The sequence below is a fragment of the Bombus terrestris genome, chromosome 5 (genome assembly GCF_910591885.1).
Source record: "Bombus terrestris chromosome 5, iyBomTerr1.2, whole genome shotgun sequence".
NCBI classification, from domain to species: Eukaryota; Metazoa; Arthropoda; class Insecta; order Hymenoptera; family Apidae; genus Bombus; species Bombus terrestris.
In genome coordinates, this window is record NC_063273.1 from 12,160,644 (window position 1) to 12,177,500 (window position 16,857).

Sequence of the window (16,857 nt, forward strand, 5' to 3'; positions counted from 1 at the left end):
TTCGAATAAACATGGAGTTAACGCCTTAAAACGCGTAGCTAATAAATTTTACATTGAACCAGTCAGCTTCAGAATAAGGAAAGATATATGAGAAGTGCCAGAGACGAAAAAATTCAAAAATTCTTTGATGATTATGTTGAGTGTGTTATTATTATCGATTATTTCATTTAAAGTCATATCGGCTACTATGACCATTGGCGACTATTTTTATATTCGTGGACTTATTAAATTCTGTTCAATACGTGGCGGCACTTGACAAGCCAAATACCACCACTCGACACTAACTAGTTTAGTGCGACGACAGCAGCGCAGTGGTTAGCGTCTTAGGTTACGAACGTTTGGAATCCGGGTTCTCGAATCCCAGCGACCGGAGTCCGATTTTTCTTCTACGCAACTAAATTAGGAGGAAAATCGGCAGTACCCCAGTAGCGACATCTATAGCCAGCAACAACAACTATCACGGACAACATATACCACCTCAAATATCTTAATTTCTCGATAGAAACTGATAATCTTTTGTTGAAACGGGATCGACATGAGAATTCCCGAGAGATTACCGTCGACGTTATGTTTTATCGTTTCTTCGTTGAATGTAAGACATTATATGATTATATGAGTGATCGATAGTCTTGTATTGTAGACGTCACATTTAACTACGTGCGTGTTATCGCGATGCATTTGTAAATTTATTAACTCACGCATTTATTAACACACAATTTCTAACATTTTAGATTCTATATTTACCTTTTTTTAAAATAACCTATAATAACCTAAAATAACCTACTTTTAAAAATATTCTTATCCTTATAAAACTTTCCATTAAAACATTGTTTAGAATGTGCCTCATAAAGTTAGGGATTTAATTTTTTAATTTAGGAAAATATAGCTTCATGTTTCCAACAATTGCAAAAACCAAATGTTTATCAGAATTCTTCGAAAATTTTTTCAATACTTAAACGTGCCTTTTTTAAGTTAAGAGAATTAAGTTTTTCAAAAAGATCTACGTGCTTCTTAGAATTGCGAGAAGAAATTTATCGGCGTATTTGGCAATCCTGTCGTTAGAAATGAGGAAACGTCGACATGTTTCGGCATATCCTTCGGATATCAATCTCTATTCGCATCAATATTTTTGATCACATTCCATTTTGCATTTGCACGCAATACGATCGACGCTTAATCTCAAAGTAACACGACCGACACGCGATCTTCGCGCGTGAAACTTTCCATCAGCGAAACAGCCGGAAGTTGATCGCTTCGGGGAAGAGAAGCATGATTAAAATGAAAATTTAATAGTGCCGGATACCGGCGAAGGAGATGAAGCACACAGCTGTACATCGTGTTAGGTTCGTTACTTGTTACCCGAATATGTATATTCCTGTGTACATACTGGGTGATACATTTGACTTGTCTATTTGTACATTTTCAGTTATTTCTAAATTATTCGTTGTTGCTATAAAGATACGAATTTACGTAATTTTTAGAAGAATACACTCTGTAATTATTATTTTTCTGCGTTTTTATCTTTTATGTATTATATTAGTGCTGGAAATTCAATAAGACATTTTTCAATGGAACGTGAGGATATGAACGTTATATTTATTGTATTAATGGAATTTTAAACAAATTTTAATGAGAAGATTATATACTATATTTTATTTATTAGATTTATGTTATATTTCTTATACTAACTTTGATAAAAATATTATATATTATATCTCATTCATTTACATTATTTATTTACACTGTATTTCTTAAAATGATGAAGTATCATTAATAGAAATTAATGGAATTTTAAATAAATTGTAATAAAAGGATTAGTAGTCATCGGTAAGCTTAAAGATAAAAGAAGTAAAAGCATGTAAAGTAAAAAAAGTAAACTACAGTCTGTCTGAAAGGTATTTATCGAGATATTCAGTATGAAAATCGTATTATATTTTAGAAGTTTTACCTGTTAAATCATTTATCCGAAATGCACATTTCTTCAGTTTATTTTAATAAAGTAAGTTAATGAGAAAAAGATACATAAAATCTATATTTGTCTAGAAGATATTTTCATCAGTTTTCATGCTCTTAGTAAATATAGTAACCTGCTCAAGAAGCATTAATTGGAAGCATTAATTTTATTTAATCGAACTGTACTAATAATTCCTTTAAATTATAAATTTCATTACTTTCATGTTATCAGGATCACCCTGTATACGTGCGTGCGAGCCTGCACGTTTATCTTGTCGTGTCTTTTCCACCTGCGCATCTAGCTTCTCCGAGTATACATACCCTTGTAGCAGAAAGATCTATAAACAGACGCGAAAGGGGAAGAAGAAAGTCGTAGCACGTTGAGAAAAGTAAAGGTTATAAGATAGCACGCTGGCGAACACAGAAAAAAACGTTTACACCAGAAAGTGAGAAATGTAGTGAGAAAAGAAACACAGGCAATACAGATGAAACGATTTATTAACCCGTTGTATTATGAGGTTTTTTTAATGGTCGCCTTTGATGAAATGTGTTGTTTAACCTCGCATAAAGGTACCAGATCATTTTAAAGTAATCGTTTAAAATTGTTAGATAACCGTTCTGCGAGTGACTCCAGACATTTTTATGATATTACGTTGAAACCATTTGATAAATTTAGCAGTATGAATTCTAAGTGTGTATCCTCGATTTAAAAATTTTAATTATCTTAATTTTCAAAAACTTAGTACTGAGAATGGTTGAATTAATTCTCGTATGTTTTAATTATTTTAATCGAGCAATGTTTGTGCTGAGAATAAATAACATTATTAAAAGTTCTTCTATTTTATTATAGTTTAACTGTATTATATAATTTCGTTTAAAAAAGAAAAAACGTTTCTGAAATAGATTTGTATATTCGAGAAATCGAGTTATCCATTTTTATGCAATTATGTTAAACTTCTGAAATTTTAAGAACGGTTAGAATGTTGAAAGGATTGAAAGTAAATTCTTAACTCTTCGTATGCAGGAAATGTATTGATTTTTGCTATATGTTAAATATCATCTGTATCAGCCTTTTGTTATATTCATGCACAATTTGCATTATACGAAGAAATAGGGTAGGAAATAGCGAAACAGACAGGAACTCAGTCTAACTATCTCTAACTACTTCAAGTTGTCTGACTATGTATGCAATGATACTACTCAAAGGCATTCTACTTCGGTGGGAGCATTAGGCTCTAAATATGGAAACTATTCCATTGGGCTTCTAACCACTTTTTATGGTGAAATTAATTTGTATTTCGTTCTTCCAAGTTCAGATTTTTTTCTTTATCCTTGTATTTCAAAATATAATTTCATATACTACTATAATATAAATTTATATTTCGATTCGTTATTTCGTCATTGTATTTCTTTCGAACGACTTTGTTTTATCAAATATTATATAATTGATTTATTCGTAAGTAAGAAATTAGATATATGTGCAGTGTAAGTAATATAGGACAACGTCGCGCGTGTACTATAAGGACGGCTTGATCAGTTTTGTTGCAATAACTAGATCACATTTCTATTAATTTCAAACGTAAACATTATGAAATTTCCTATTTTTCAACTCATTTTCAAGATGCCTAACGCAATTTAAAGTTTTTAATAAGAAAAATGTTATTTTTACCATCATTCAAACATCTTGGTCTTTTGGAAAAATTTCAAACGAAGATGATAATGATGAGTGAAATGTATAAGCGATTTGAGGAGAATCTAGATATTTTCAATGGCATTCAAGTCGGTTGAATTACCTGATTGTGAGAATAAGCGATATTCCCCGATGAAAGGAACTCTAATGGATTTGGCTGTACGACATCCTTTACTATCAAATTAATTGTTATGTACACGAGAGTCTACATATTGAAACTATACACTGTGTAATCATGACATCATGTATAAAATAGTCTGTGTATAAATAGTCTGTAAATGTGTAAATAATTTAGGTATCCAAATGCAACTTGTTATTTGTATAATAATATAGTGTTGAAATATCAGAAAAGCAAAATTTTTATACATAGTCTTATTTCAATTACCACAGACGGTATAAAAGAAGAAATCATTTTTACCATTTTCTATATACGATTCTAGAAAACCTTAAAGAGCTTTCTCGTATTAACCCATTTGAGACCTGTGGACAATACCCTGAACCATGTAATATCTCTCCTCAATAAAGAATTCTCCAAAAATTTGGCGTCTGAGACATCTATACTTTACATTATCAGATAATTCTCGAATTGCTAACAAAAGAATCATTCTATTTAAAGTAATAAATTATAAAATAACGTGTCTAAAGCATAAAATAGCCAATGGTAAGAGAAAATGATAAAAATAACAGAATAGAAATAATTCAAAAACTAAACGTAATAATAATGACAATGGTTAGAATTGAAAATTTATCAAGATATATGTAATACAATTTACAACTGCAGTACCATTCGGCCACTGGAGACAATCTTGTCAATCTCGAATGTGTTAATAAACTCAGAAAACATTATTCAGTGGTTATTTATCAAGATGTGAATTTATTACGTCGCCTTCGTAGACAGGAGAGGGCCATATCAGAATATCAATTACTTTCATCAATCACTCTAAACAACCCCAATCGCTGTTTAATATCAAAACACACGTCATACCGGCAGTTTTCTTGAGATATGTCATCTCCGTGCGTCAAAAGACGTGCTTTACACTAGATCGTATACTTACCCGTACGATATTCACGCTTTCACACGTCGGCGGCGTTTAAACGCGCCGCAAACTGCATCTCGTGGCTTGCCAGGAATTTCCTCGCGTTTATTATTTGCGAGAGGGTATTTATTTATAGGAAATTGTAAACAGAGTGCTTGTCAGTACATAATCCAAAGTGTCTAATGCTGTTTCACCGACGTAATGTTATTGCACGTCGCGTGCCGCAAAATATTTTGCCGACTGCCACTTTCCACCATTTTATTACTGTTTATCGTTCTGCTTCCGTAACTGTGCATTCTATCTAATCGTTTGTTTGTCGTTTCCGCGGAAAATGACTATGAAAATTTCTCCATTACCACTTTTTCTCTAATTTTGTTCGCTATTATTACTCTATGAGGCTATTATATAATAGTGTATCTCGATTGGCTTTGAATTTGAAAAAAAAATTTTGAGGAGAAGGTGAAAGAATATCATACAAAAATGGAATTAGAAAATAATCATAATCGTAATAATAATAATCAATAATATCGTGAGAAATTATTTATTTCTCGAACAGATATATAAATATACACGTACATAGAAAATTATTTATTCACCTCACCAGTGCATCAACTGCTTCGCTGCTTCACGTGTGCTCTCGAAAACAAATATGATTACTACAGAATAACTCTTTCACGATGCTGTATGTATACTGTGTTACAAAAAAATAATCGCTCCTACAGTATTAACTAATGATATTAATAAATTAACAAGTTACAGTTTATAGATTATAGATTTCTTTCTTATAATTTTACAATTTTACATTGAATGAGATAATAGAATAATTTGTTATATGCAAACTTCAATTGCGTGCATGTAAAATTTAGTTAAATTGGTTATACCAAGTTTATATTACAATATCTATTAGTACTAATAAGTTCATTAACACTAGGTTTACGGGACCCGCCAATTTGACGGATTTTGAACTTCGAAATGAAATATTTCAAAAACCATAGCATTAATTTTAATCATTTTTCATCGTAAATTAATCATTTCATCTAAAGAATTTATGCACAACATTATTTTTTCTTAGGCTTTCTAATTTTTGAAATCTGTATGTAGTGTGGCGGCACTCGACAAGCCAAATACCACCACTCGACACTAGTTAGTGTAAATTATAATGTAATATAATTATTACATAATAATTATAATTATTATGTAATTTATGCACAACATTATTTTTTCTTAGGCTTTCTAATTTTTGAAATCTGTATGTAGTGTAGCGGCACTAGTTAGTATCGAGTGGTGGTATTTGGCTTGTCGAGTGCCGCCACACTACATACAGATTTCAAAAATTAGAAAGCCTAAGAAAAAATAATGTTGTGCATAAATTCTTTAGATGAAATGATTAATTTATGATGCAAAATGATTAAAATTAATGCTATGGTTTTTGAAATATTTCATTTCGAAGTTCAAAATCCGTCAAATTGGCGGGTCCCGTAAACCTAGTGTTAATGTTATTGTTATTTTTTTAGTGATAATTTAAAAAAAAGACTTTATGTATCAATAATTTATTTAAACGTGAAGCCTAATATTGCTCCTTTCAGACTTAGTTTGAATAAATCGATTTAAAAAAAAAAAATGAGTATTTTCGTTTACCCGACAATTTGACGGTCCTCGTAGAGATAGGTATATACGAAACGTGCGTAAACCTAGTGTTAACAGTACTGTTCCAATTATGCAAGAGTGTTTGCATAACGAAATATTCTGCAAAATCAAAAATATTCAAACCCAGTAATTACATAGGCAGAATATTAAATTTCATTTACAAACATCCAAAAAAACCCTTCTAAAAACGAGTGAAACATTCAACGTCGATGATGAAAATACTAATTGTACAGCATTGAGCGCACTCTCGCGATGTATCGTAAGAAATGTTAGATACGATTTTGCAACCAATACCCACCGTCCAATCGCACAAATCGCAAAGGGTTAAATGTATTATGAAATGAAAATTCGACGGGATATTTCATCGGGACGTTATTGAACCGTTCGCCGGTCATAGTTTGCGCAAACACGTTCGCTATCTGGAAATACGTCGATGCGCTGTTCGATATCATTCTTCGCGCGTCTTTTAATCATCTCTGTGGCCGTATCCACCTGCCTTTTCCAACTCTCCCTATTCTATTATCTCTTGATTGAACCAACATGTATAAACAAACGGTAAGCAACAACAGCAAAAGATTAAAACGGAAGCAAAATACACAGAAGCATGGTGAGAGATCCGGTGCTGTGGTCTCGATACGGAAAAGTATCGGACGCAGATTTGAAATTTCTATTTCCAGCGGGGTCGTTGATATCTGCGTCAGTCTCCTTCTTTATCAACAGGGAAAAAAGAGAAGAGAGAGAGAGAGAGAGAGAGAAAGAAAGAGAGAGAGGGAGAGAGGGAAAGCAGCGCAAATACGGGTAGCGCGTACGATATATTTTTTCTACCTGTTACGAGTAAAAACAGGAAATGAATCATTGATTTTGCAAAAGCTTGTTGCAGAGAGTGAAATGCATGCTTTGAATACTTGGTGACTAACTATGAAGAAATTTTAATCTGTTAACTGGATTATCTTTCAATTGGAATAAAATTCTCCTTCTTTTACAAAAACTGTAATGAATAGATTGTGGATCTTTATGCAAATTTATATTTTTGTGAATATAGTTAAAAAAGTAATATTGCTCGGTTATTTTACATATTTTTTCATATCATCGCATTTTCTGCAATTTTGCACTTTCGAATTTTCTATAAATGCATAAAAATCCGCAGTCTAGTGATGACTTAGATTGACATAAATATGAGTATAGACAACCTGATATAAATTAGCTCATGTCGGTAAATCTGTATTATACATAACGAAAGTGATTTCCGAGTTTCTTTAATCTTTCTCATTCTTCTATGGTGTCCAGTAATTTGATGACCAGGATGTCAAGCTGATCCTTCTGCAGTTATTGATGTAACCTGCTGTATCTGGCGGTTTTTTCTCTTACAGCAAGCATACCAGTTTCTTTATTTATTTATTTCTTTGAGTTGTACCAATCTGCCTTCGGAATGGCTCTTAACAAATGTTTGTTACCAAACGTACCAAATGGTTCTGCCATCTTTCTATTGATTTTATATTGGAATTCGATGCTCTGCTCCATAATTGGCAGGCGTACGTCTATATCGGTTTGAGAATATCAGTTTTATATATCAGGAACTTGTTGTAAATTGTTAGCTATGATTTTTTTGCCAATCAGCCACCGAAGTTTTCTATGTCTTTCGCTTAATTATTCCATTTTTTCTTTTCTTTTTTTTGCGAATGTGCATGTTCCATAAAAGTTTTTTGTCTAAGTGTACTCTGAGATGTTCCTTATTTCCTGTTGTAATAGTAGATTGTCGTTTAATTTTAAAAAGATTTGAGAATATTTATAACGGGAAACGCGATAGAATAAACATTTTCTTTCGCCGGGACGTAAGTACGATTAATCACCTTAACGCTATTGGTCGAGCAGGAAATAAAGAAAATGTTCTTAAACATTCTTTACCGATTCTTCTTCCAAAAGAAAGATTCCCGCAATATCTGAGAAATAACAACGCATTCCTAAAAATTCTTTGCCGAGCCACGTTTCACGATCCACGAATTTCGCTTAACCTATATAACCTATATAACCATATGCCTCTAAATAACTGGAACATGCACGTATCAGCAATACGATCAGTGATTTGATTAGAAGCATAGCTGCGAACGAAACGTAACAGAACGCCAGTTCCAAGATAAAAGGAAAAAGGAAACGAATACTAACAAAGAGAGGACGAAAGAAGGAGGTAAAAAATGGAGAATGTATGGAATTTTTATTGAATCCTTTTTTTACGCGTTCGATGAAAGATACGAATGAAGCGAGGCACGAATCGTGGCAAATGAAAGCACCGTTTTCGAACGTCGTTCATTTTGTTTCGTTCCGAACAGGTCGGCCACAACCACGTGTGACGTGGTGGCAGGAAAATGCTCTCCTCGACGACACTTACGAAACCGTCGGCACTAAGAGGGTACGGAACGTGCTGCGATTAGAAAAGCTGGGTCGCGAACACCTTGGCGCGATTTTGACCTGCCAGGCGTCCAACAACAACATGGTCACTCCTATTTCCAGCTCTGTCACGCTCAATATGAATCGTAAGTAATTTTGATACATCATTAAAAGTCATGATGCTGATTAGAGTATAGAATAGTAAAAGATAAAAAGATTTATCAGAAGCGTGCAAATATTCTTCATTCTGAAATACGAGGATTGTCCAGAAAGTATTATGCGTTTACGTATAGAAACCATATAAAATGATGGAGCACACTTATAGAAGGTCACCTAGCTTCATTCATGTATTAACATAAGTCATATTTAGAGTAAAGTAGTTTTATAGTAGTACGTAGCCCGTACCGAGCGCGAGGTAAGCCTGCACCTGGCAACCTTCTCGGGTTATCTTGTCAGCACTTAACCATAAACCACTACCTCCACGAGTCCAACACCAGACAGCCGAAAGCGGGGGGAGACCCAAACCCCCGCGACTGATCTCGATCTCCGTAGTACCAATCTATAATAGATCATTAGCGGGACTGTCGTAACTAATACTACGGTCTTCTCACTACCACTTGAGGCCCGTGTAAGCTCCGTCACTGATAATACTGGTAAGAACTCATGTAAGCGAAGCCCAGAGGCGAAACTCGATAAAGGCCGAGACCTTGGTCCTGGGACGTTCCCCGACGATCCCTCCGTACCCAAATGACACACGTAAGCGGGGCACAGCCGAACTACAGTATGTGGTCAGTATTCCGGCGGTCCTCTCTGCGGGAGCATAAGTCACACCAAATTTTGCGTTTAAATATTTAATATCGTCGTATAATAATATTTCATATCGCACGTTTAAAATGGCAATATGTCTAAGTGCGAGAATTTAATAGAAATAGGATCGTAAGGGTTCGTGCTTTTATTACAGAAGAGCTCAAAAACGTCTACGACTTCATTGCAAATGATACACGATTCGAAAGTTCAGATTACTATTTTGTTTTGCAAAACTTAAAGACTTTTTGGATCGATAACACTTCACAAGAAACAATCATTTAAAAGATTGTGTAAGACGATGGTTACGTAAACTGGCGGCGGAAATGTATAATCAAGGTATTCAAAAACTCGCATAACATTACGATAAGTGTCCAAATAGGGCTGTTAGTTTTACTGAAAAATAATATAGTATATATACTAAAGTTACAAATACAAAAAATTTCTTAAAATGTATTTGTATTATTGTTATTTCAAAACAGTGTTACTTTCTCGACGACCCTCGTATATGTAAAATGTATAAAATACATGTTCATCATTAGAAATCTTAATATTGATTGGAGTATAGAATAAAAAATAAGATATGTCAGTGCTATGATTCTTGATATGAAGTCAACAATAGTTCTAATATGTAGCTATTTCGACCACTCGTGGAGAGACGTGATCGCGAAGCACACCAACGGGAGTCGTAAATTCCCGTTACGATTAGATAATCGACGCCACGAAATGATCCATCCCCTATTTCGGTTAGGATAATAGAGATGGTTAAATTGACTATGACACTGATATAACAAGTATAAATTACATTTATTCCAACAAATTTGTAAAGAAGATAGTTAAGCTGGTGCGTATGTATTAGTTAAGTATATGACTGATCTAAGGGTGTACCCGGTCAAAGGCATGTTGACTGTATGAAAGATGGAAAATCAGTGCTGTTCGGCGACGGCGCTGTGGCAGAGGAAAACTTGAAATAGGTGGGTTTCAGGACATGAGATGATCTGATTCGTTAAGGACAAGTTTCGTTAGGAGAGTGAGAGACATAGGATTCGTTGTTAATTGGCTATTTGCTATGTTGGTGGGTGAGGAAGGATGCTAACTGCCCTCGAGATGACGCGGCTAGTGGGATACCTCGTACGTGACAAAACCCAACTTTCCGTTGTCAACTCGTGGAAGACAATAAACTTTACAAAACCGTTCGGTGAAAGAATATCTGTTTGGTCTGAAGGATCTTAGCTAGGAAATGTCTGAGATTTATGGGGGATACTTGATACTGTTCAGAGTACGCGATAAGGATGCGAAGACACCTTTTTTTTTATTTGTTAGAATATTTACAACCAATTCTCGTTGAGAATTTTCAGTAACTTCATTTGGCGTGATACAATGGCACGGTTTATAAAAGTTTATATTGTTGATTCTAGTTGGATCTAAAAATTTAATCTAAAGGGTATTTTAATCTGAGGATCTGGTCCGTCGTGTCAAGTAGTTGGGTGACTAATGAGTTGTGGTGGTTGTTGACTTTTGCATTATATCTGCTTCTGGACTTGTATATTTTTTCTTTGACTGTGGATATCTTGAGGTCGCGCTGGATTGTTTCGTTGGTAACATACCAGGGTGCATTTATTAGGGATCTTAGCGTTTTCGATTGGAAGCGTTGGAGTATTTCAATGTTGGAATTACTTGCTGTTTCCCATAGTTGGATTCCGTAGGTCCAGACAGGTTTTATTTCGGTCTTATAGAGCGTAATTTTGTTCTGCGTGCTTAGGTTGGAGCGACGGCCAATGAGCCAGTAAAATTTTTTGAGTTTGTCCCTGAGTTGCTTCGATTTATCTGTGATGTGTTGTTTCCATGTTAATTTCCTGTCCAGAGTCATGCCCAGGTATCTGACTGTGTCCTTGTTAGGAACTGTTATATCGTTAATGGTGACCTGAGGGCAAGTTTGTTTTGGCAGCGTGAAGGTTTTCGCAGCGTGTGTGGATTTTTTTTTCATTAATTTTGAAATGGAACCACTTTTCCATAGAGTCGAGACCTCGCTGGAGAGTGAATGCAGCCATTATCGGGTTGGCGTGGGACGCTAATAGCGCTGTGTCGTCAGCAAATGTTGCTATAGTTATTTCTGTTGATATTGGTAAATCGGCAGTGTAGATGGAGAACAGCAGAGGACCGAGGACACTACCTTGGAGTATGCCCGCTTCTATTGGGAATGTTGTGGTAATGGCGTCTAAGTATTTAACCATGAATTGTCTTTTGGTTAGGTAGGACTTTAGGATGGAGTAGTAAGTGTGTGTTAGGACTTTTTGAAGTCTGTAAAGAAACCGTTCATGCTATACTTTGTCGAATGCCTGTTGAATATCAAGGAATACCGCTGAGCAGTATTTTTTCTTTTCGAGGGTTTGGGTAATAGTGTGTGTTATTCGTTGGATTTGTTCTATTGTAGAATGTTGCTTTTGAAAACCGAATTTATGATCTGGCAGTGTTTTCATATCCTCTAGGAGTGGAAGGAGTCGATTCGTTAGCAACTTCTCGAATAGTTTTGACAAAGTAGGGAGAAGACTAATTGGGCGATAGGAGCTAGTTTCGTATATTGGTTTTCCAGGTTTAGAGATTTTTTTTTATATTTATTCCTTAAAATTCACAATTTGTCCAATTTGGACATTTGGTAGAATTTTTTAATAGTTATATTAACATGTTGGTGGCTACACCCAGCGGGATACCATCCTCGCGTTTGCTAGGTTATATCCTTTATGAGGTCGGCTGGGTGCTTCCTTTTTAGCCTTTTGTCCATGTTTATGGTTTTGAACGTTTCCGCAGTTAACCGGTTTGGGTGTGTTGCTATTCTTTTTTTTTTTTTTTTTTATTTATTTATTAGAATATTTACAATCAATTCTCGTTGAGAATTTTCAGTAACTTAATTTGGCTTAATTTATTGTTGATTCTAGTAGGACTAAGGATTTAATCTAGTGGGTATTTTCTTTTTAGTCTGCGGATCTGGTCCGTCGTGTCCAGTAGTTGGGTGACTAGTGGGTTGTGGTGGTTGTTGACTCTTGTGTTATATCTGCTTCTGGACTTGTGTATTTCGTCTTTGACTGTAGGTATCTTGAGGTCTCGGTGGATTGTTTCGTTGGTAACATACCAGGGTGCATTTAATAGGGATCTTAGCGTTTTCGATTGGAAGCGTTGGAGTATTTCAATGTTGGAGTTACTTGCTGTTCCCCATAGTTGGATTCCGTAGGTCCAGACAGGTTTTATTACGGCCTTGTAGAGGGTTATTTTGTTCTGTATGTTTAGTTTGGAGCGTCGGCCCGTGAGCCAATAGAATTTTCTTAGTTTTTCCTTTAGTTGCTTTGTTTTTTCGGAGATATGTTTTTTCCAGGTTAGCCTCCTGTCCAGGGTCATGCCCAGGTATCTTACGGAGTCCTTGCTTGGGATTATTGTGTTGTTGATGGTGACCTGGGGGCAGGTTTGTTTTCGGAGCGTGAAGGTTACATGGGAGGATTTTTTTTCGTTTATTTTAAAACCCCATTTTTGGAACCACTTTTCCATGGAGTCGAGACTTCGCTGGAGAGTGGATGAGGCAATTGCCGGGTCTGCGTGGGTAGCTAATAGTGCTGTGTCGTCGGCAAATGTTGCTATTGTTACCTCGTTTGATATGGGTAAGTCGGCAGTGTAGATGGAGAATAGTAGGGGTCTGAGGACACTACCTTGCGGTATGCCGGATTCTATCGGGAATGTTGCGGAAGTGGCGCCTAGACATTTAACTATGAATTGTCTGTTGGTTAGGTAGGATTTTAAGATGGAGTAGTATGGGTGGGGTAGGATTTTTTTAAGCTTGTAGAGTAGCCCTTCATGCCATACTTTATCGAATGCCTGTTGGATGTCTAGGAATACGGCTGAGCAGTATTTTTTCTTTTCAAGGGTTAGACTGATCATGTGGGTTATGCGGTGGATTTGCTCTACTGTTGAGTGTTGTTTTCGGAAGCCGAATTGGTGATCTGGGAGAGTTTTCAATTCTTCTAGGAGTGGAAGGAGACGATTCGTGAGCATCCTCTCGAATAGTTTAGACAGGGTAGGTAAGAGACTGATTGGGCGATAGGAGCTGGCTTCATATATTGGTTTACCGGGCTTGGGGATGAGGGTGATTAGTGAGATTTTCCACGCCTTAGGAAAGTGTTCATGGCGGAGGATGGCGTTAAAGATTGATGCGATGAGTGCAATCCCTTTTATGGGGAGTTCCTTGATTGCTTTATTTCCTATTAGGTCGTGACCTGCTGCTTTCTTGGGGTTTAGGCGACTGATTGCTTCTATGATCTCTGCAGAAGTGAAGGGTTGAATGGGAGGGGACATTTGGAAGGGAGTGTGCAGGTATTCGGTGACGTCCGCTGCAGCTATGGAGGAATGGGGTTGGAATACTTCAGTCAAGTGTTTGGCAAATAGGTTGGCTTTTTCTATAGGGCTACGCGCCCATCCACCCTGCGGGCGGCGGATTGGGGGTATTATTTGTGGGGGGCGCGTGAGTTTCCTTGAGGCTTTCCATAGTGAGTAGTTTGAGTCGGCTGTGGGGGACAGGCTGGCGAGATATTTGTGAAAACGGTCATTATTGTAGTTCTTTATGGTTTTGGATAGTTTTCTAGTTGCGTTGTTTAGTTTGCGTTTGTCCTCCGGTGTTCTATGGGTCTGCCATATCCTTCTTAGGCTACGTTTTTCTGCTATTTTTTTTAATATGTACTGGGGGTATTCGTGATTGCTGATGGACGTTTTTGCCGGTGTGGAGACGCGGATAGCGTTTATTATGCTCGCATTTAGGTATTCCGTGGCTGCTTCGATTTCGTCATTGGTTTTTAGTAAGGTTGAGGCTGAAGTTGTGTGGGTAAAGACTTCTCTAAAGAGCTGCCAGTTGGTGTGTTGGTTATGAATGGAGCCATTAGGTGTATTTTCGATGATAGTTGAACTGACTGTTACTATCACGGGGGAATGATCAGAGGAGAGATCAGCCGAGGAATTGATTTGGACGTGTCTTGGCGAGATATTTTTAGTTATGAAGAAATCAAGGAGATCGGGTATTTTGTTTGTGTCGGTGGGCCAGTGTGTGGGTTCGTATGTGGTAAGGTAGTTGAGGTTGTTGGATATTATGCTGTTGAGGAGGTTTTTGCCTCTTACTGTAACCAGTCTGCTACCCCATTGGGTGTGTTTAGCGTTGTAGTCTCCTCCGGCTATGCATCTGTTACCCAGGGTGTCCAGGAAGTGGTCGAAGTCTTCTTTGGCGATGGAGTGTCTGAGAGGGCAGTATACAGCTGAGGTGGTGATTGTACCATGATAGTCTTCTATTGCTACGTTTGTTGCTTGGAGGTAGTCTTTCTGGAATGGTGGAAGTTCGTAGTGCTTGATGTTTGCTTTGATTATGATTCCGGTGCCGCCGTGGGCCTTTCCGCTGGGGTGTTGGGTATGGTAGAACTTGTATCCGTTTATATTCAGGTAGTTTTTGTCGGTGAAGTGGGTTTCAGAAATGAGCATTATGTCGATTAGCTGGTGTTTTAGGAAGAATTCTAGCTCAAGTTTGCGTTGCGCTAGACCATTGGCATTCCACAGAGCTATGCGTCTTGGTTTTATTTTGTGTCTGGGCGTATTAATTTATCCATGATGAGTGTTAATAGCGATAGCAAATTGTTTATTTGCTCTGATTGTTTCTCTATTAGCTTTTCAAGTCTAGAGACGTTGTCTGTGTTAGGTGAGGTGGGGGCACTATTTTGGGGAGGATCCCTGTGGCTATTTGGTGTATTTTGAGTGCCTTGTACCGCTTGGGCATAGGAGTTTGAGGGAGTGGTGAGTTTGATAGGGCTGGGTGTTTGTTTGGTTGGGGGGATTGGGGTAACGGTGGATTTCGGCGAGCTGGGTGTTTGGTAATTTTCCTCTTTTGTTCTAAGTTTGGGGTATTTGCTTGAGTACAAAGTTTTGTAGGCTGAGCAGCCTTTGTAGTTGGCAGGATGGTCACCTTGACAGTGGATGCACTTCGCTGGGGTTTCCGGTGATTTCCTGCACTGGTCGGTGGGGTGTGTACCTGCACATTTTACGCAGCGGAAAGTATGGTTGCAGTATTTCTGTGTGTGCCCGTATCTTTGGCACCTTTTGCATTGCACTATCTCCTTTTTAATTTGCGGTGGTTCGAATTTTACGATAGCGTTCATTAGGCGACTGATGTTGTAGATTTCCTTATTTTTGGGTTTCTGTTTTAAATCGATAAAAAATAGGGATAACGGGTCTTTCGAGACTCTATGCCTTATGTTGCTGACGTTGATGACTTCGTGGCCGAGTTTCGATAGTTCGATTTTTAGCTCGTCGATGTCTGCGGAGTGGTGGATGTTTCGTAGCACCACCCAGAAGGGCCTTTCTTCTTTGAGTTGATAGGTGTGGAAATTGGCGTTCAGGGCCCTAAGTGTTTTGGTGAGTTTCCTGTAGGCTTCTGGATTTCTCGGCAGGATTTTGACTTGATTGTTGGTAATTTTCAGGTTGTAGTCCTCCTTGGAGATATCTCTCTCTAAGGACTTGATCATTGTCTGGATGTCGATGACATCATTAAGAAATATTGGTGGGGGAGGGGGGCTTCTCTGTGCTTGTTGGTTTGGTGGCGGGCCTGTGATTTCTATGGCGTCGTTTGAGGATTCTAGTATTGCGAACCTGTTGTGGGTGTTGAATTGTGTTGTTTGCTGTTGGTTTGAGTTTGTATTTGGTGATTCAATTTTACGTTTTTTCGCCTTATTGGCGTCGTTGGCGCGTGGGGATCTGCTGCACTTCTGCCACGGGGGGAGTAGTGCGGGGTAGTTGTAAGTTTGCGTGGGCGAGCCTGGTGGTGATTGCTGGGCCATCATCGAGCTAGCTATTTCAATAAAAATAACTAGTCGTGAGGCTATGAGGCAAGGTTCGGGTAGGAGTTAGGTGCGTAGGCTTTTCTTCTCTCTGGCGGATAGGAAACACTTGTGTTCACTTTCGACGGTTGGGTGACACGTGTTGCTTTTGAACTTCACTGGGCACTAGAGACACGTCTGCACGCTTCGGCACTCAACAGCGAACTGAAGTGTGGAAGTTGGCATTCAGGGTTTTTAACAACTTTGTTAATTTTCTATAGGCGTTTGGGTTGGTCGGCAGAATTTTTACACGGTTATTACTAATTTTCAATTTATAGTCCTCCTTGCTGACATCTTTTTCGATAGTCCTTGTCATTGTTTGAATGTCAGTGACATCGTCAATGAAGATTGGCGGGGGAGGAGGAGTTTTTTGGGTATGTTGTCTATTTACCGCTTCGGTTATGTCCATAGAGTCTTCTGTTGTCTCCAGTATCGCGAACCTGTT

At 37.4% G+C, this 16,857-nt stretch overlaps 1 protein-coding gene across 5 annotated transcripts in view; it reads left to right on the forward strand.

The window, feature by feature from the left end:
* Window positions 1-16,857, forward strand: part of LOC100649768 (hemicentin-2) — a 571,775-nt gene that overhangs the window by 479,260 nt on the left and 75,658 nt on the right. For all 5 annotated transcript variants that reach the window (XM_048405933.1, XM_048405932.1, XM_048405935.1 and 2 more), the window contains one exon: window positions 8,655-8,858. In XM_048405933.1, the coding sequence (XP_048261890.1) occupies window positions 8,655-8,858 (204 nt within the window). The remainder of the gene's footprint in view (window positions 1-8,654; window positions 8,859-16,857) is intronic.